Source organism: Podarcis vaucheri (assembly GCF_965113315.1).
Source record: "Podarcis vaucheri genome assembly, chromosome: 15".
NCBI lineage: Eukaryota > Metazoa > Chordata > Lepidosauria > Squamata > Lacertidae > Podarcis > Podarcis vaucheri.
Window position 1 is genome coordinate 11,931,182 of NC_138753.1, and position 19,510 is coordinate 11,950,691.

General features: G+C 46.7%; 1 protein-coding gene and 1 long non-coding RNA gene across 8 annotated transcripts in view; one reads left to right on the forward strand and one right to left on the reverse strand.

Annotated features, from left to right (window-relative positions):
• Positions 1–19,510, forward strand: part of LOC309519999 — a 145,277-nt gene that overhangs the window by 104,935 nt on the left and 20,832 nt on the right. The window lies entirely within an intron of this gene.
• Positions 1–19,510, reverse strand: part of GTF2IRD1 (GTF2I repeat domain containing 1) — a 99,155-nt gene that overhangs the window by 37,083 nt on the left and 42,562 nt on the right. For 5 of the 7 annotated variants that reach the window (XM_082201221.1, XM_082201222.1, XM_082201216.1 and 2 more), the window contains 4 exons: positions 11,876–12,004; positions 7,723–7,864; positions 1,937–2,083; positions 1,323–1,506 (listed from right to left, as the gene is read on the reverse strand). In XM_082201221.1, coding sequence (XP_082057347.1) covers positions 1,323–1,506; positions 1,937–2,083; positions 7,723–7,864; positions 11,876–11,998 — 596 coding nt within the window. In that variant the 5' untranslated portion in view covers positions 11,999–12,004. Of the gene's footprint in view, positions 1–1,322; positions 1,507–1,936; positions 2,084–7,722; positions 7,865–11,875; positions 12,005–14,914; positions 15,017–16,998; positions 17,098–19,510 lie in introns of those variants that run through there. The other 2 variants (XM_082201218.1, XM_082201217.1) reach the window with 2 other exon arrangements.

The following is a 19,510-nucleotide window of genomic DNA, read 5'->3' on the forward strand; positions in this document are numbered from 1 at the left end:
CAAAGGCAGTGCTGAAGACCACTTGCTGGGGAGAAAGAAATGGAGACGGCACTTGCCTCCCTGTCCTGCTGCTTTCCTAAGACTGTTTTCCTGAATTCTGAACAGGATTTCGTTTCCTTGTGTCCTATGCTTTCTGTGAGATGTGGGGAGGAGAGGGCTTTCCTACTCCAGCAGCCTTCTCGGAAAACCATCCCTCCTCCGGCAGCCTGCTCTTCTCAGTCGCCCACATTCAACTCCACTGACCATCTGCAGCGTTAGAAATCAGCCAGGCGCCAGGTGTGTTTTGTGACTGGCGCAAGTCCAATTGCGACCACACAGAAATCTCTGGAGGCCAAGTTGGTGGCGGACATCTTCATCTAGCTAGTCCCTCCAGCTTTTTCAAGCAGGTAAGCAGAAGAGCTTATTTACTGCAGTTATCTCCCACCTTTTTCTCCAAAGAGTACATGGTTCATTCCCCTCCTCAGTTAATCCCTACAACAACCCTATCACCCAGCCCAAGATCACCCAGTGAGCTTCATGACTGAGTGGAGATTTGAACCTTGATTTCCCAAGTCCTAGTCCGACACTCTAACCACTACACCACACTGGCTTCCTAGAGTACAGTCATACCTTGGATCAAACGACTTGGCCCCCAAACAATTTGCTCCTGAACAATCGAAACCCGGAAGTGTTCCAGTTTTTGAATCGTTTTCAGAAGTTGAATGTCCAGCACAGCTTCCAATTGGCTGCAGGACGCTCCTGCAGCCAATCGGAAGCTGTGCCTTGGTTTTCGAACTGTTTCAGGAGCCGAACGGAATAAGTTCAAGAACCAAGGTACGACTGTACTTCTGTTCTATAAAGGTAAATAAATATGGGGGAAAGCAAAATGTCACATTGAGAAGGATCTGAAATATTGAAGCTTGCATTTGTTTTATTCTGCATTGTTTTATTGGATGTTTTAATGTGTTGTAAACCACTTTGAGATTTAATTCCCTTTAAAGTATAAAGCAGTATAGAAATGAAATAAATAATAATAAATGCCATTGCAAAAAAAAAGGCATCTAGACATTCCGTGGTGCCAGCCATAACCTAGGTTTAAGGTGGCTTTTCGTGATTAGTTTATATTTCTGAGTTTCTAACACTGACCACCTGCATGCAATTCCTGCTCACTTATGCCTACCAGGCTAGCGCTTAAATGCATGGTTGCAACAAACCACAGTTTAGTGTGGCATCCAACCGCAGCCATGGCAGGACAGCCCATTTCATCCTTACGCAAAGTGTCTGCAGACCGGCTCTTGAGGCCTGAAAGTATTAGCTGAGCACTGGGCGGGGGGCCCCCTTACCTTTTGAGCCTGAAGCACATGCTGTGGCTGTGCTCCAAGATGGCCATGAGCGATTTCGCATCGTACTCGGCGGGCCTCCTGAAGGTGAGCCCGTCGGGCAGGCCAGCAACCATCAGAGAGCCAGGCTCTTTCAAAAACTTCTCGTAGGGGAGTTGCACCACACTGCTCTTCCCTAAGGCCTCGCCTGGGGCAAAAAGGAAGAATCACAAACACAGATCAAAACAGAGTTCAGATTTTAGCTGGGCCACAAGATGCTCCTGGCCCCCAGCTCTTTGCCACACCATTACCAAGAAATGCAAACACTGCTTGGTTGGAGAATTGCATTGCGGAATATGGAAAAGTTTTGGCATTGTTGGATTACAGCGCCTTTCAGCTCCTCTGGAGTAAGCTGACCACCAGCTTGCCTTGACCTATCCTGCCTCGCAGCCCTCGCCTTTGGCCCCCCTGATGACCCGCCGGCTCACCCTCCCAAGCCCCACCTCACCCAGCCCCTCCTCCCCCGCCCTGACACGCTAGTAGAGAAGATACCCATAGACAACATGACCTAGACACCCTACAGCAGAAGGCAGCAGCGACTGAGCCCAAACCGAACTGGACCCCAAGCTCTTCCTTACTGTAAAGCACGTCAAAGACTTCTTCCACCATCTTCCTGAGAAGGTAAACATCCGATCCCTGATCCGGGGAGATCCGGGGAATGGTCCGGCCAAAGTCCTTGGGCTTCTTCTGGCCATCCAAATCCTGCTCTTTCCTCTGTTGGACTCCTGCCAACAGGAAGAGGGAGAGGTGGAAGTTCAGGAGGCGGGCGCTAGGACCCACTGCCGCATCTCAGACCAAATGTGGTCCTCGCCTAAGGCCCTGCACCTTCTTCCGAAGCCCCGCCCCTCAAGGACTCTGCTCCATAACCTGGAGAACATGAGGGATTGAACTGTTGAGCCACAGTCTATCAAGGAACTGTCAAGCGTTGCCCAGGTCAACCACAGGGCAGGGAAGCACGGGAGGCATGGAATGCAATTAGCTTTTTATTAACAGAAAACAACAACACAGTAGAGTCCTTCAGTTGGTCTGAGATGTTGCTGAAACTGACCACTAGCCCCACACTTTCCCCTCTAGCCTCTCCCTCTGAATCCCTCCCAAGCACATAAAGGGCTCCTCCTCTGGGCTGTCCTGCCCATTGTTCAGCAAGATCTGGCATCTAAATTGTCGTCTTCTGTCTCATCCCTGGGGGGCTCTTGGGCGGGGGGCTGCCACCACCATAGCTGTCAACGTTTCCCCCTTTTTAAGGGAAAGTCCCTTATTGTGAATAGGATTCCTCGCAAGAAAAGGGAAAAGTTGACAGCTATGCCCGCCACTCTTCCTCATCCAGCGAGCCCCTGACCCAGTCCCTTCCCTAAGGAAAGGGCAGAGGAATATGGCCAAAAAGCAAAAGGCAAGATCAGGCAGAGATTTTTAAAGGAAATATTTTCTTAAATTTTATTTCTTAAACCCATGCTTTAAGAATCAAACTGCCCCTCAAATTCCAGCCTCTTTGCTCCACTTCTGGCCGTGTGAAACACATACCAGGAGCGAAGCAAAAGGCCACAGTCTTTGCTAATGCTGAAAGCTCAGAAATGGATTAGACTCCGGGCGAAATTCGCAGCTGGTGCAGACTCGACACATAATCCAAGCCAGCGTTGACCTTGACAGCCTAGCAAGGCTAATATTTGCCGGAGAATGAACTGTTCTTGAGCAGTCCCACTGAGGGGATTAAGCATAAACTCTCTGCCAGCATGGAGCACGCAGGCCCCCGCCTGGTTTTCCTAGCACATCAGAAACCTCGGGATTATAACTAAGCAAACATGTGTTTTTTGTTTACAAGGCTTTAAGCCACTTTGTCCCGCAGAAAAAGCCCAACTCGGAAGAGCTTGCCTGCCTGCCTGCCTGCCTGCCCTCTGAGCATCCTGCAAATCAAACCCATGCAGAGCTCAGTCAGTAAAGTGTGAGGCTCTTAATCTAAGGGTTGTGGGTTCGAGCCTCACTTTGGGCAAAAGATTCCTGCATTGTAAGGGGGTTGGACTAGATGACCCTCGGGGTCCCTTCTAACCCTTACAATGCCAGGATTCTGTAATCCCATCACAACTGAGTGGTGGCTCAGTCAGACACAGCGGAGGCTGGCCCACTGGGGTAAATCATAGCATTGCCCCACGAAGGGGGATTGGAAGCGCATATATATATATATATATATATATGCAGGTTTTGGTGTCTTCGGGTGTCTTCCCGTGTAAGAGTCGGGGTGTCTGGGCGACGTTTCGACGAGGTCTCACTCGTCATCTTCAGGCTGGTGCTTTCGGCTTCTTGTTACTGGAACAGAGCAGAATCTGGTGTTTGAGTTCCTATAAATACTGTTGAGGGGTGTGGTGTATAGCCTCCAACGTTCTAGGCAGAGAGGAAGTTCCTAGATTAGTGTGCCTTTTCTTCTTTTGTTCCTTAATTACTTGAGGGATATCTTGAGTGATTTCATGAGTGATATTCTGAATACCACTGGGTGGGTCATAAAGTGTAGATTAGTTGCTAAAGCTTTCGTGTCTTGACCTCTTGAGCTTGTGAAGAGTTTTTCTGAGAAGATGGCTGTGCTGCATTTAGTTGTGCTCTGGCTTGGCTTCGTGTATAGGGGCGAGCTGTGATTTTGTGCCTTGTGCCAGCCAGATCTGTGTAGGGATTGCAGGGGGGTGCAGCATCCGGAGGTGCCACTATAGTTTGGCTACTGGATGGAGTCTGTAATATGTCTGTGGAGAGGGTCTGGGTTTGGGTCTGGTCTGGTTGATTGGTGACGGCGTTCTGTGTGCCTCTGGTTCTGGTGTCGGTTTTTGTGGGGAGGGCTAATTTCCAGATGTCTGGCAGGCGGGACGTGTCGTCACGCTTGTTCATGTTGTGAGGGTGTTTCTCTATCTCGATGGCTTCCATGATTATTCTCTTGTGGTGATGTTCCATGTTAAAGAGCAATTTGGAATCTGCAAAATTAATTTCGTGTCCTGTTTCTTTCATGTGTTGGAAAAGAGAGGAAGTTTTTTCTTCTTTTTTGACGGCATTCTTGTGTTCTGCGATACGTGCATTTATTCGTCTGTTTGTTTGTCCAATGTACGTGGCTGGGCAGACTTTGCAGGGTATTTCATAGACCCCTTGGTTTTCCAGCTGGATTTTGTCTTTTGGGTTTCTGAGGATATTGGCTATTTTTTGGTTGGTGCAGAAGGCTGTTTTGATATTGTGTTTATGGAGGATTTTGCTAATTTTGTCTGTAGTGCCCTTGATATAAGGAAGGAGGGCCATGCCATTGTTTTCTTCTGTGTCTTGGTTTTTGGGGGGTGTTTCTTTTTGGATTAGCTTCGTAACCTTGTTTTTCTGGTATCCATTGGCGATTAACACATTTGAGAGATTCTGTAACTCAGTTGTCAAGTGGTCTTTGTCAGCCAGGCGTTTGGTTCTGGAGATGAGAGTCTTGGCTACGGAGTTTATTTGTGCAGGGTGGTGGTGTGATTGTGCATGTAAGTAGCGGTTGGTGTGTGTTTTTTTCCGGTAGATAGTGTGTCCTAGGGAGCCATCAGGTTTTTTGTAGATTAGGACGTCAAGAAAGGGGAGTTGGTTGTTGTCTTCTATTTCCATAGTGAATTGTATTTTGGGGTGTAGGCTGTTGAGATGTGTGAGGAAGCTATCTAGTTTTTCTTTCCCGTGTGGCCAAATTACAAAGGTGTCGTCAACATATCTGAGCCAGAGTTTGGGTTTGTGTTCTGACTTGTCTAAAGCATTGGTTTCAAAGTGTTCCATGTACAAATTTGCGATGACCGGTGAGAGGGGTGATCCCATAGGTGCTCCTTCTATCTGTTTGTATCTTTGTCCATTGTGGATGAAGTACGTGTTGGTTAGGCAGTGGTTGGTCAGGTCCAGGATGTATTTGGGGGGATTGTATTTGTTTTGAATGGCTGTCAAGGCTTCGTTGATGGGCACTTGAGTGAAGAGAGATACAACATCGAAGCTCACAAGTAGGTCATCGGGATGTAGGTATTGCTTCTTTATTGTTTCTATGAACTGGAAGGAGTTAGTAACGTGTGAAGCGATGGATTCTGCATAGGGCTGAAGTTGCTTAGCGAGAAATTTAGCGAGATTTTGTAGAGGTGAGCCTATGGAGCTGACTATTGGTCTGAGTGGTGTTCCTTCTTTGTGTATCTTGGGGAGACCGTAGAGTTTGGGGCATCTGGATGATTTTTCTCTGGGGATGATTCTTAGCTGGATTTCTTCACTGATAGGAGAGGCTTTTATTTTGGATTTGGTGGTTTTTTCCAGATAGGTGGTGGGATCTGTCTTTATGACCCACCCAGTGGTATTCAGAATATCACTCATGAAATCACTCAAGATATCCCTCAAGTAATTAAGGAACAAAAGAAGAAAAGGCACACTAATCTAGGAACTTCCTCTCTGCCTAGAACGTTGGAGGCTATACACCACACCCCTCAACAGTATTTATAGGAACTCAAACACCAGATTCTGCTCTGTTCCAGTAACAAGAAGCCGAAAGCACCAGCCTGAAGATGACGAGTGAGACCTCGTCGAAACGTCGCCCAGACACCCCGACTCTTACACGGGAAGACACCCGAAGACACCAAAACCTGCATATATATATATATATATATATATATATATATGGTGTGTGTGTGTGTATGTGTGTGTGTATAATTAAAGTAAAATTCACAAAAATCTCAAAGCCATCATCTTTCTTGTCTTCATTCTTGTAACTAGCCTTTATTGGCCTAAGTTAAAACAATAAAATCATAAAATCATACAAAGTCATCCAAACACATACCATATATAAAAGACTAGATAACCACCATTGAATAAATCAGGCAACTTTAGATTTAGCTTTAAAGATCTCAGCTAAGTACCCGAAACAATCTTGGTAGTTTCGGGAGTATCATCCCTCAACAAATTTTGGATTACAGACACTTTGCAAATCAATATTTTTCACTGTAAGGGAGTCAACTAGGAGATCTGTGCGACGGGTGTCAAGAAGAGGGCAATCCATAATTATGTGACGTGTTGTATCTGGTGTTTTCTTATTACAGGAACCGAATCTGTTCTGGAAGGGGATTTTCTGAAACCTTCCAAACAATACAGACATGGGGGGGAGGGGAAAATGCTAGCATAAAAGCTCTTTCATTCTCCAGGATATTCCCAGCCCTACCTGGAGATGCTGAGAATTGCAACTTGCATGAAAAGCTGATATTCTAACACTGAACGACAGCTGAAACACAGTCAGTTTCTACTAACAGGCTTCTTGGGGGAGTCTGGCCAGCCACTGTGAGAACAGGGTGCTGGACTAGATGGTCCACCGGCCGGATCCAGCAGGGACCCTTTGTACGTTTATAAGCCATAGTAGGAACAAATGTGTCCTGAAAGCTTCACATCTGCCTGCCCCTCTTCTACAACAACAACAACTTATGATTTATACCCCGCCCATCTGGCTGGGTTTCCCCAGCCACTCTGGGTGGCTCCCAACCAAATATTAAAAACACAACACAGCATTAAACATTAAAAACTTCCCTAAACAGGGCTGCCTTCAGATGTATTTTAAAAGTAAGATAGTTGCTTATTGCCTTGACATCTGGTGGGAGGGCATTCCACAGGGCGGGTGCCACCACTGAGAAGGCCCTCTGCCTGGTTCCCTGTAACCTCACTTCTCGCAGGGAGGGAACCACCAGAGCTGGACCTCAGTGTCTGGGGGTGGAGATGCTCCTTCAGGTGTACTGGGCCTTTAGGACTTTAAAGGTGAGCACCAACACTTTGAATAGTGCTCAGAAATGTACTGGGAGCCAATGGAGGTCTTTCAGGACCGGTGTTATGTGGTCTCGGCAGCCACTCCCACTCACCAGTCTAGCTGCCACATTCTGGATTAATTTCAGTTTCCGAGTCACCGTCAAAGGTAGCCCCACGTAAAGAGCATTGCAGTAGTCCAAGCTGGAGATAACTAGAGCATGCACCACTCTGGTGAGACAGTCCGCGGGCAAGTAGGGTCTCAGCCTGCATACCAGATGGAGCTGGTAGACAGCTGCCCTGGACACAGAATTGACCTGCACCTCCATGGACAGCTGTGAGTCCAAAATGACTCCCAGGCTGCGCATCTGTTCCTTCAGGGGCAGTTACCCCATTCAGGATCAGGGAGTCCTCTACACCAGCCCGCTCCCTGTCCCCCAAGAACAGTACTTCTGTCTTGTCAGGATTCAACCTCAATCCTCAATTCTACAAGATTGGGGCAGGCCCAAGACTGAGGAAATATGGCTCTGCAACCATCCTTTCCAGTTTTACCCAAGCTTAAGGTGTGCAGGCAGCAGGATCTGACCTCGCCCCATCCTTGCCAGGACAACCCAATACTTACTGCAGAACTTCTTGAAATCCGCTTGGACCTCCTTCCTCGTGTTCATGAAGATCCTCCCTTTTTCCGTCCCGACGACAAAGGTGTTTTCATCGTGGACCGCGATACAGGCAACCTCAGCGTTGAGTTTAGAAAGTGCTGAACACTGGGAAAGAAAGAGAAGAGAGAACCAGGGTGGTTTGAATTTAATCATGATTTAGTCTACATGTTTCTGTCTTGTCTTTCAGACACAAGGGGACCTCCGAGGCGGCTTAGCAATGTGAATGTAATAAAACAGCATGTGAGAATATTTTAAGAGATTGCCACACCAGTACCAGGAAATCTTCTTCTGGACTACTGCAAAAGCATTCTACCCAGGAGATTTACTGGTTGCAGGTATGACCTAACACCAATTCTGGCCTGAGTGCAGCTGCCAATTAGTTTCTGGAAGTAGCGGTTGGTGCAGAATGCTGCAGCACGATTGCTGACGGGAGCGAGGTCCTGTCCGCATATAACTCTGCTGCACAGAGACCCACACTGTTTCCCAATTTGCTAACAAGTCAAGTTCAAAGTGTTACTATTAGTATATAAAATGCTGAGCAATTTGGAACCAGTTTGCCTGCAAGATCACCTTACCCAATACAGACCCACTCAACTGCTTTGATCTGCAAAACCGGCACCGTTACAAATGCCCCATAATACCCATTCCGCGTTTGCAAGAACTCAATCTTTTAGTGTGGCACCACCTACACTATGGAACTCCCTGCCTCTTGAGGGCAGATGCCTTTACTGTACTCTTTTCGGTGCCCACGAAAAGCATTTTCTCCTAGGCAAGCCTGCCCAGATATGTAGACTGTTGATGGACCATTGATGCATGCTTCAGTCTGTTTTTAGTCTATTGCTGGCTTTTATTTTTTTAATGTTCAACCGTTGTTAATTGTTTTCATCAATAATTTCATTGTTTTATCTTATTTGTAAACCACTTTGAGTTCGTTTGGGGGTTTTTTTACAACCAAATGGCGTATAAATTTTAAGCATGTAAAGGTAAAGGTAAAGGTACCCCTGCCCGTACGGGCCAGTCGTTACCGACTCTGGGGTTGCGCGCCCATCTCACTTAAGAGGCCGGGAGCCAGCGCTGTCCGGAGACACTTCCGGGTCACGTGGCCAGCGTGACGAAGCTGCTTTGGCAAGCCTACACCAGAAACGCACACGGAAACGCTGTTTACCTTCCCGCTATAAAGCGGTACCTATTTATCTACTTGCACTTAAGAGTGCTTTCGAACTGCTAGGTGGGCAGGAGCTGGGACCGAAAGACAGGAGCTCACCCCACCGCGGGGATTCGAACCGCCGACCATACGATCGGCAAGTCCTAGGCACTGAGGTTTTACCCACAGCGCCACCCGCGTCCCATTTAAGCATGTACACACACATAAGTTTTTATGTGCATTACGAAGCACAACGGAAGAGGTCTCTGCCCCACGTGACTTACAAACCTACGAATCCATCACAGAATTCTCACGCAGCTACAGTTTCAGGGGTGAGAACAGTGTATGGGGAATCCATTTCAGCTTAATCGGTTTCAAGCATGTGTAGTCTAAATGTGTCCCCCTGAACAGGGCTTTTATTTAAAGAGCTTCTCTTTTTATTTATAGCATTTTGAAAATATGTGTGTGCGAATACACAAACACACACAAACTGTTCCCTGTCTGATCTCTTTCGTAGTTAAAATAAGATCACTTTTGATGCAGAGATGTAGTCAGGAACACACATCTTTTATAAGGGAAAAAAAAATTATGTAAGATTCATCATGGGATTCATTTTTTTTTAAGCCATCAAAAAGCAGAGAGGGGGAGAAGACTTACTTCTTTTTTTTGCAGAAATTCATGCAAATTATTTTCTTTTGTCACAGAGATAAAAGCCATCACTGTCTTGTTGTGGAAAACCTCACACAGGAGTTTGCAACACACAAGGGATGATCAAACAGCAGATTCCAGCATAAAGGTTAATAGAAACCTCAATATGTGTTCTTAAAGATTCTGACTTCAAAACCCTTCTGGCTGTGGATGCGAGGAAGCGATTTTCACTTCAGAGCCCAAATCCCTGAAGCTGTTTGTCCGTAATATCAGCACAAGGCAACAGGAGTGCAGTGTCCACTCTCTGACATGTTCCCAAGCACAGCTCATAGTCTTCTTTCCTGTCCCTAGGAAACATTCCAGGATTGATTCTTCCCCCTCAGTCACATCACAGCAGCTCAGCAAATAGTGGGCAAGAGGAAATGGGCATTTAAAAAATAATTATTTTTTTTAAAATTAGTCATGAAAAAGAAGAAAAGAAAAAATAACCAATTTCACAACTCTTAAACTATCTTATACATAAGTATATGTTAAAGGTAAAGCTAAAGGGAGCCCTGACCATGAGGTCCAGTTGTGGCCGACTCTGGGGTTGCGGTGCTCATCTCGCTTTACTGGCCGAGGGAGCCGGCATACAGCTTCTGGGTCATATGGCCAGCATGACTAAGCCGCTTCTGGCGAATTAGAGCAGTGCACGGAAACGCCGTTTACCTTCCCGCCTATTTATCTACTTGCACTTTGACATGCTTTCAAACTGCTAGGTTGGCAGGAGCAGGGACCAAGCAACGGGAGCTCATGCCGTCATGGGGATTCGAACCGCTGACCTTCTGATCGGCAAGTCCTAGGCTCTGTGGTTTAACCCACAGCGCCACCCGCGTCCTAAGTATATGTTAACCAAACTTAAAAAGGAAAATATACAGAAAAAGTGAAATAATAAAAAAGAAATGAACATAAGGGTACATCTGTGTGACTTCCCTCCACCTCAAATTGACTTACTTTATGTATTAGAATCTTATTATCATTGTGCAATGAAATGGGCATTTTTGTGTGTCATAAAAACTTAATACGAGCCTGTTGGGTCAGGACAATGGCCCATCTAGTCCAGCCGCCTCTTCTCACTGCGGCCAACCAGATGCCTGTGGGAAACCCGAAAGCAGGATTCGAACACATGAGCCCTCTCCCCGCCTGCGGTTTCCATCAACTGGTATTCAGAAGCATCACTGCCTCTGTCCACGGAATAATAATAATAAAATAATAATAATAATAATAATAATAATAATAATAATAATAATAATAATTTATTATTTATACCCCGCCCATCTGGCTGAGTTTCCCCAGCCACTCTGGGCAGTTGCCAATCGAGTGTTAAAAAGAATACAGTGGTACCTCAGGTTAAGTACTTAATTCGTTCCGGAGGTCCGTACTTAACCTGAAACTGTTGTTAACCTGAAGCACCACTTTAGCTAATGGGGCCGCCTGCTGCCGCCGCGCCACCGGAGCACGATTTCTGTTCTCATCCTGAAGCAAAGTTCTTAACCTGAAGCACTATTTCTGGGTTAGCGGAGTCTGTAACCTGAAGCGTATGTAACTTGAAGCGTATGCAACCCAAGGTACCACTGTACAGCATTAAATATTAAAAACTTCCTTAAACAGGGCTGCCTTCAGATGTCTTTTAAAAATAAGATAGCTGCTTATTTCTTTCACATCTGAAGGGAGGGCGTTCCACAGGGCAGGCACCACTACCGAGAAGGCCCTCTTGTCTGGTTCCCTGTAACCATAGCCAAAAAGCCCCTGGCTGCCTCCTCCAAGAATTTGTTTGGCACCAACTCGGGTGCTTTAAAAGAAGAACAATCACCAGTCTAACTATGGGCTAGTGTGAAGAAGTTTGTTTTTTTTTTAATCCGTCCTGCATGTTACAACTTGTCGCTGAGTTCTAGCACCTCGTCACTCTGTGGCAGGCATCCCCAAACTTGGCCCTCCAGATGTTTTGGGACTACAATGCCCATCATCCCTGACCACTGGTCCTGTTAGCTAAGGATGATGGGAGTTGTAGTTCCAAAACGTTTGAGGGTGCCTGCTCTGTGGGGTCAGTGACCATCGCAAAAGCAGCAGAGCAGCGACGCCTCAGGAAGCAAGATACCAGAGGGGACTTCCGTAAGTCTTGTCTTGAGCACATACACACCTTCCCACCACATTAAAGTTTGCATATCATGCATGGTTTGGCCCTCACCTAGATCTCTGCTAGCCCCTTCACAAGGAATCCACACTTTAATGTTTTTTAACGTCGTACGGTTTGGTGCAGAGAAGAGGCAGAGGAAGAAGCTTACCATAGAATCTAAGGCAGATACTAAGCTGGTGATGACTTCATCTTTTTGAGAGAAGACTAAGTGCCACTGGTCAGACCTGGAGTTGTTTGGAAGCCCCTCAGACAGCTTCCCCAGCAGTGCCATAGCCACCTGGAAACCAACAAGAACGAGATCTCCGTTATTATTATTCATTTATATTTATATGGCCGCCCCTCAATAAAATTTGTAAAACACTCCATCCCATATTTTAAAAATACAGCAATTACAGCAAGAAAATCTATTTGAAGAAGAAGAACGAGATAAAACTCTTCTTCCAATGGAAACAGAATAAAGACGCATGGCAATTCAGCTCAAAAATACACTAGAGCAGGGTCTGCAACCTTTAAGCCAAAAAGAGCCACTTGGACCCGTTTCCGAAGAAAAAACAACAACTGGGAGCCGCAAAACCATTGCGACATTTAAAACAAATATATCTCCGGAGCCATGATCTGACAGCGGGCGGGAAGGTGACGTCGGGACGGTGCGTGACTAACTCACGCACCGCCCCCATGCGACGTCACAGCCAGCACAGCGCCCGCCACAGTGAGGAGTGTTGGGGCGCACAATGCGCCTCCTCCCCTCGCTAGTATCCGCCCCAGAGCCGCAGCAAAGATGTAAAAGAGCCACATGCGGCTCCGGAGCCGTAGGTTGCAGATCCCTGCACTAGAGCATCAGGTTTCTTTAAAAAGCACAAGCCTAGAACTTGTTGCAAAACACAGGCTTGTTCAAATGTCTGGTCCAATAAAATTGTCTTTGTGTGGTACTGAAAGGATCCTAAGGAACGTTCCAGGTGAGCCTCTCTGGGGCAGCTATTCCATAACAATGGAGACACCAGCAATAAGACCCTCTCCGTCACATGGTGGGAGCACTCAGAGCAGGGCATCTAAATATGGCCTCGAGGTCATCTAAAGACACAATCGTTTAGCTCCTAAGGTGTTTAAGGCTCTATAGGTGAATACCAGTATTTTACACTGAGCCCAGAAACCGACTGGGAGCTGGTTATAAGCGCTGCAGTTATAGGAATATTAACGGGCTTGCGGTTGTGTTTTGAATCAAACTGCAGTTTCCAGGTCGTTTTTAAACACAGCCCCATTTACAACATTCCCCGGTTGCAGAATGCCCTGCCGAGAAGCTTCCTAAAGACATGGGTGTAGAAGAGAGGGCACCTTCTCACGTTTGATGGGGAACCCTCCTGTTCACAGAATGCTCCTACGTAAGGGCTGCCAAACCTCTCCAATCTGAAGGAAATCAGCCCTGAGTGCTCACTGGAAGGACAGATCCTGAAGCTGAGGCTCCAATACTTTGGCCACCTCATGAGAACAGAAAACTCCCTGGAAAAGACTCTGATGTTGGGAAAGATGGAGGGCACAAGGAGAAGGGGACAACAGAGGACGAGATGGTTGGACAGTGTTCTCGAAGCTGCCAGCATGAGTTTGACCAAACTGGGGGAGGCAGTGGAAGACAGAAGTGCCTGGCGTGCTCTGGTCCATGGGGTCACAAAGAGTCGGACACCACTAAATGACTAAACAACAACAAAGGGCTGCCAGGCCAGGAGCAGCGTTAGAAATTCCCCATGTGCCACGGGCATTTTGCAACTGGCACAGGTCCAACTGTAACCCCATGGAGATCTCTGGGTGCCACTCTGGCGACGAGCAACTCTGTCTAGCTTGTCCCTCCAGCATTTTTCAGCAGGCAACCAGGAGAGTTTATTTAATGCCTTTACAGTGGTACCTCAGGTTAAGTACTTAATTCGTTCCGGAGGTCCGTACTTAACCTGAAACTGTTCTTAACCTGAAGCACCACTTTAGCTAATGGGGTTTCCTGCTGCCGCCGGAGCACGATTTCTGTTCTTATCCTGAAGCACTATTTCTGGGTTAGCGGAGTCTGTAACCTGAAGCGTATGTAACCTGAAGTGTATGTAACCCGAGGTACCACTGTATCTCCCACCTTTTTCTCCAAGGAGTACACGGTTCACCCCCACACCTCCTCAGTTAATCCCTACAGTTAATCCCTGTGAGGGATGTTCAGAGGCCAACTGGCCCAAGATCACCCAGTGAGCTTCAGGACTGAGTGGGGATTTGAACCCTGCTCCCCCAGGTCCTAGTCTGACACTCTAACCACTACACCACATGGCTTCCTAGAGTACCTCTGCTATGGGGCAGCTCTATAAATTAAGTAGGTAGCTAAATGTACAGATATACCTTGGAAGTCAAACAGAATCCGTTCTGGAAGTCAATTCAACTTCCAAAATGTTCGACTTCCAAGGTGCGGCTTCCGATTGGCTGCAGGAGCGTCCTGCAGCCAATCGGAAGCCATGCCGGACGTTCGGCTTCCGAAAATTATTCGAAAACCAGAACAATCACTTCTGGTTTTCAATCGTTCAGGAGTCAAAACGTTTGATTCTACAGGCATTCAGTTTCTGAGGTTTCACGGTATGGGGAAAGCAAAATGTCACTTAGAGGAGGATCTGAAATGTTTTCCTTGAAGCTTGAATTTGTTTTATTCTGGGTTGTTTTATTGGATGTTTTAATGTGTTTTAAACCACGTGGAGATTTCCCCCCCCCCCTTGAAATATAAACCAGTGTATTATTTATTTTTATATATATACTTATTTAATATTAATTTCATTGTAAAAAACAAAATGGTGTCTAGACATTCCGTTGTGGCAACTGTGACCTAGGTTTAAGGTGCTGTTTGGCGATAAGCTCATATATCTGAGTTTCTAACATTGTTCAGGAGCATCCCAGATCCTGCAATTTCAGGGCCTAAACCTGAAACTTAGTGATGGCCCCGCTGATGTCATGGGGGCAGGCCCTGGTGATTCTTCCTTTGCACTCCCTCCTATCACTTATTCCTGGAGACGGAGGTTAATTGGGAGAAGGGTTGGAGGGAGCTGAGGAAGGCAGGATCACCGCCCTAATCCACCTGGAGAATCTATGCAGTAATTTGCAGTCGCTCGCAAGCTGTGCGCTTAGTCTTCATAATAAAAAAAGAAATACATTTAACGCCACTCTTGCTCACCTGGTGATTCCTGCCCTCCTCCTGCCACCTGCAGAGGGACAGGCAAACCTGGAAACTTGGGGGTCTGGCAACCCTTAACCTACACATTTGGATTTTGACAACTGTTATGCGCTTGGATCCTATTATTCCTCACCCCTCACTGTCTTCCTGTTTCACATCCCAAACACCTGCCTCCTGCTGGAAACAATTTTTGCGCAGTAACATTGGGTGGGTTTTTTTGTTTTGTTTTTAAAACGAAACCCTGCCTCACTTCTTCATCTTCTTTCTACAAACAGGCTTCTGTAGTTTCCTTGGCCTGGCTCTCAGGGAGGCAGTGAGAAAAGACTGTGTCTCAGTTACACCGCTGCAGGTTGTGGGTGGAGGGCTGCTATGACAAAACGCTCCGTCTCGATAAGGGGGAGGGATTCCTCCAACACAGAGAAAAGCAGAAGGATGGGGTGGGGAACAGAGGGGAGGAATGACTAGAATAGAATAGGGGTGGATGGGTCAGTCTATTTCCGGACCATATCAGTTTTCTGTGTGTTCATTCATAAGTCTATTCCATCTGTTTCCCTATCCACTTGTGATTTCTTTTTCTGAAAAAGATGCATCTTAAAAATACGTACAGGGCCGTCTTTCCCATAGGGCTTAGTGGTGTGTTGCGCCAGGGCGCCGGCCTCTCAGGACACCCCAGCAAGTGGGGGAGATGCACAGCTTTGCTGACGGCCTCCCCTTTCCCTGCACGCACGCCAGTTGCGCCCCACCAACCATAAGGCTGGCGGGTGTACAGCTTCCCTCCCAAGCCTCTGCAGGGATTGCTCTCCCGCAACGGCATGGGGGAGAGTTGCACCCTCCCCATGGCTGGCAGTGCGCAGCTACAGCCACCCCAACACTATCCATGGTAATTTGGGGGCTCTGGGCAGATATTTGCACCCTGGCACTGCATCTGCTAAAGACGGCCCTGAGTACGTATTTCTGAACGCATTTTATCATTAAGAAATATTTTTGGGGTGCCAAAAACTGAATCTCAACCGTTTTTAAAACCTCAGGAGAGCTGCATCCCAATTTTTAAAAAATTGTATACCACTTCTCATATTGGGGTTGTTGTTTTTAAAACATAAACATAAACAGAGCGGTTTACAGCAACCATACATACAATAAAAACCACACAAAAATTCAAATTTAAAAATTACTGCAAATCAGGTTGGTGTTGCTTTACAAAATCTTTCGAGCACCCCTGGGCGAAGATACAGGACTCCACAAATGATATCGACGTGATGTTAAGGTCGAAAACCTTTTCATCCCCCTGCCCCCACCTCCTTGGGCTACTAAGCTCCAACAACTGCTGTGAAATTTACAGTGGTGCCCCGCAAGACGAATGCCTCGCAAGACGCAAAGCTCGCTAGACGAAAGAGTTTTCCGTTTTGGAGGTGCTTCGCAAAACGAATTTCCTATCCTGCTGGTTTTTTTTCCTTCCCCCCACCCTTTTCTAAGCCGCTAAGCCGCTTATCAGCAGATAAGCAGATCCGATCAGCAGATAAGCCGCTAAAAGCCGCTAATAGTGGATTCTTTTCGTCTTGCGAGGCACCACTGTATTTATTTATTTGTTGTGTTTATACCCCAGACACAGTTCTGCCCCATCCCCATTTTATCCCCTCAACAGCTCTGTGAGGTAGGCTAGGGTAAGAGAATGTGACTAGCCCAAGGTCACCCAGTGAGCTTCATGGCTGAGCAGGGATTTGAACTCTGGTCCTCCAAGGGACATGGGTGACACTGTGGGTTAAACCACAGAGCCTAGGACTTGCCGATCAGAAGGTTGGTGGTTCGAATCCCCTCGACGGGGTGAGCTCCCGTTGCTCGGTCCCTGCTCCTGCCAACCTAGCATTTCGAAAGCACGTCAAAGCGCAAGTAGATAAATAGGTACCGCTCCGGTGGGAAGGTAAACGGCGTTTCCGTGCGCTGCTCTGGTTCGCCAGAACCGGCTTAGTCATGCTGGCCACATGACCCGGAAGCTGTATGCCGGCTCCCTCGGCCAATAAAGCGAGATGAGCGCCGCAAGCCCAGAGTTGGCCACGACTGGATCTAATGGTCAGGGGTCCCTTTACCTTTACCTCCGAGGTCCTAGTCTGACACTCTGACCACTGCACCACACTGGCTCTTGTTTTGCAACAACTCTTTCCCCCCACCATGGATGTGTGTTCCCCGTCCCAGTGCTACAATTCCCAGAGCGGTCTAACAACCAACCGCTCTTCACAGAGGGACCTCCAGGAACTGTAGCTCTGTGAGGGGAACAGGGGTCTCCTAACGACTCTCGGCACCCATAACAAACTACAGCTCCCAGAATGCTTTGGGGGAAGCCGTGAGGGCTTAAAGTGGTGTCGTATGTGAATGTGGCCCTTGTGGGAGCAACCTCCACTGCTAAAAGGGAGTGGCGATAAAAATGGCCATCATTCACAGTTGTGGGGGTGGGCAGGCGAACAGAGACAGAAAACCTCTAATGGAGGAGAGGAGGAGGAATTGTTGAGTCTGGGAGTGCCTGTCTGGAGAATAAGAATGAAACCAGCTCGGTTTAACTCAATTTGCTAAGCAGACAAAAAGATTCCTCAAGGCTCTGTGGGGGTCTGGGATCAAACTCCTTCTCCCCACCGTGCAAGGATGGATGCAAAACACGACTGGCAGAGGAAAGAAATGAGGAAGGAGATGGGGGGGGCGTCTTAAATGGGTTGGCCAATGCCTTAAAAAATATATCATAATTAAATATTTTCTTCTAATGAGCAATTGCTAAGAGCAAGCTTGGATGCAGATACAGTGGTGCCTCGCAAGACGAAAAGAATCCGTTCTGTGATTCTCTTTGTCTAGCGGTTTTTTTGTCTTGCGAAGCAAGCCCATTGACGGATTAGAGGATTAGCGCTATTAGCGGCTTATCAGCTTATCGGATCAGCTGATAAGCGGCTTAGAAAAAGGGGGGGAGGGGAAAAAACCCGCAGGAACTTGCAAGACATTTTCATCTTGCGAAGCAAGCCCATAGGAAATTCGTTTTGCGAAGCACCTCCAAAACGGAAAACCCTTTCGTCTAGCGGGTTTTCCGTCTTGCAAGGCATTCGTCTTGCGGGGCACCACTGTATTGACTCTGAGCAAAACTGCCGCACAGAAGGAAAATACAAAGGCCTATCTAGACATAGAATCCAAACCCTCCAAATGTCCCAGATTTACAGAAGCCATCCTGGTGTCTGATTTAAACCTGGAATGTCCCGCTTTTCCTTAGGACACCCCTATTATCATCAGATATATGTTGGAGGGAATTGAATTATGTGACCCCCGAGCCAAGGAGATAAGTAACTATGCAACCTTTAAAAGACATCTGAAGGCAGCCCTGCATAGGGACTTTTAAAATGTTTAATGTTTTATTATTTTTTTATACATGTTGGAAGCCGCCCAGAGCGGCTGGGACAACCCAGTCAGATGGGCAGGGGAATAAACAATAATATTATTATTATTAATATGGAATAGTCTAGTTGCCGTATTTTGAAGAGCAAAGAAGAGGACACATATGCCAACTTCTGCTTTTAACTATGGATCACCATGATGACTCTACCCATGAAAAAAGAGTACATGTCCCAGAAAAAGAGGACCTATGGCAGCCTTAGAATTGGACATCCCTATTTTCATCAGAGAAATGTTGGAGGGTATGAGAATTGTAGAGGTGGAACAAGAAAGAGCTAAGTTTATTATAGGAAATACAAGGCTTGATAGAAAAATAACCTTGTCCTATCCAATCTGAAGATGCAAAGAACCACAGGGAAAATTTATAACTTATCTTAAAAACCATTGTAAGCAGTTAAAATCGCTAGTAGGATTGGAATAACACTTGTGGTTTAATGGTGAATTTTGGACACAATGGAGAGGTAAAAGATTTGGATTATTATAAAAGACGCAAGAGGAAATGAATAATAATAGGACCCACAAAGGGGAGGAGGGAAGTTCGGGAGATTCTCTGGAATCTTGTTTCTATGTTGCATGTTGGATATGACTGTAAAACTTTATTCTGAAAAACCAAATGAATAAATTTATTTATAAAAAAGAAGATGCAAAGAACCATGCTTGCTTTTTCATTTTTGGAAGAGAGAGAGACTCAGCAGCCTGACTCAGCATAAGGAAGCTTCCTTAGTGAAGGCTGCCGCTCAGCAGTAGAGAACATAAGTCAACCCTGCTGGATGAGGCCAGGGGCTCATCCAGTCCAGTGTCCTGTTCTCACAGCTGCTAACTAGATGCACCTATGGAAAACCCCACAAGCAGGACCTGACAGCAACAACGTTCTCCCCTCCTGCGGTTTCCAGCAACTGACATTCGCCTCGAGCTCTTTAGAGAAAAAGGTGGGATACAGATGCAATAAATCTATAATAAAATAAGGCAGAGCAGGAGAGAAAAAATGCACCGTACTTAGGCTGAGTTTCAGTAAAAGACGAGGACTAGCGAAAGGAGGAAGGCTTGCTTCTGAGGCCAACAGAGTTAGCAGCCACTGAGCAGGAAAAGGAATGCAGGTTCAGTCTTTGGCTTCTCCAGATAGGCTTGGGAAGGACTCCTGCCTGAAAACCTGGAAATTTGCTCTCTAGGTGG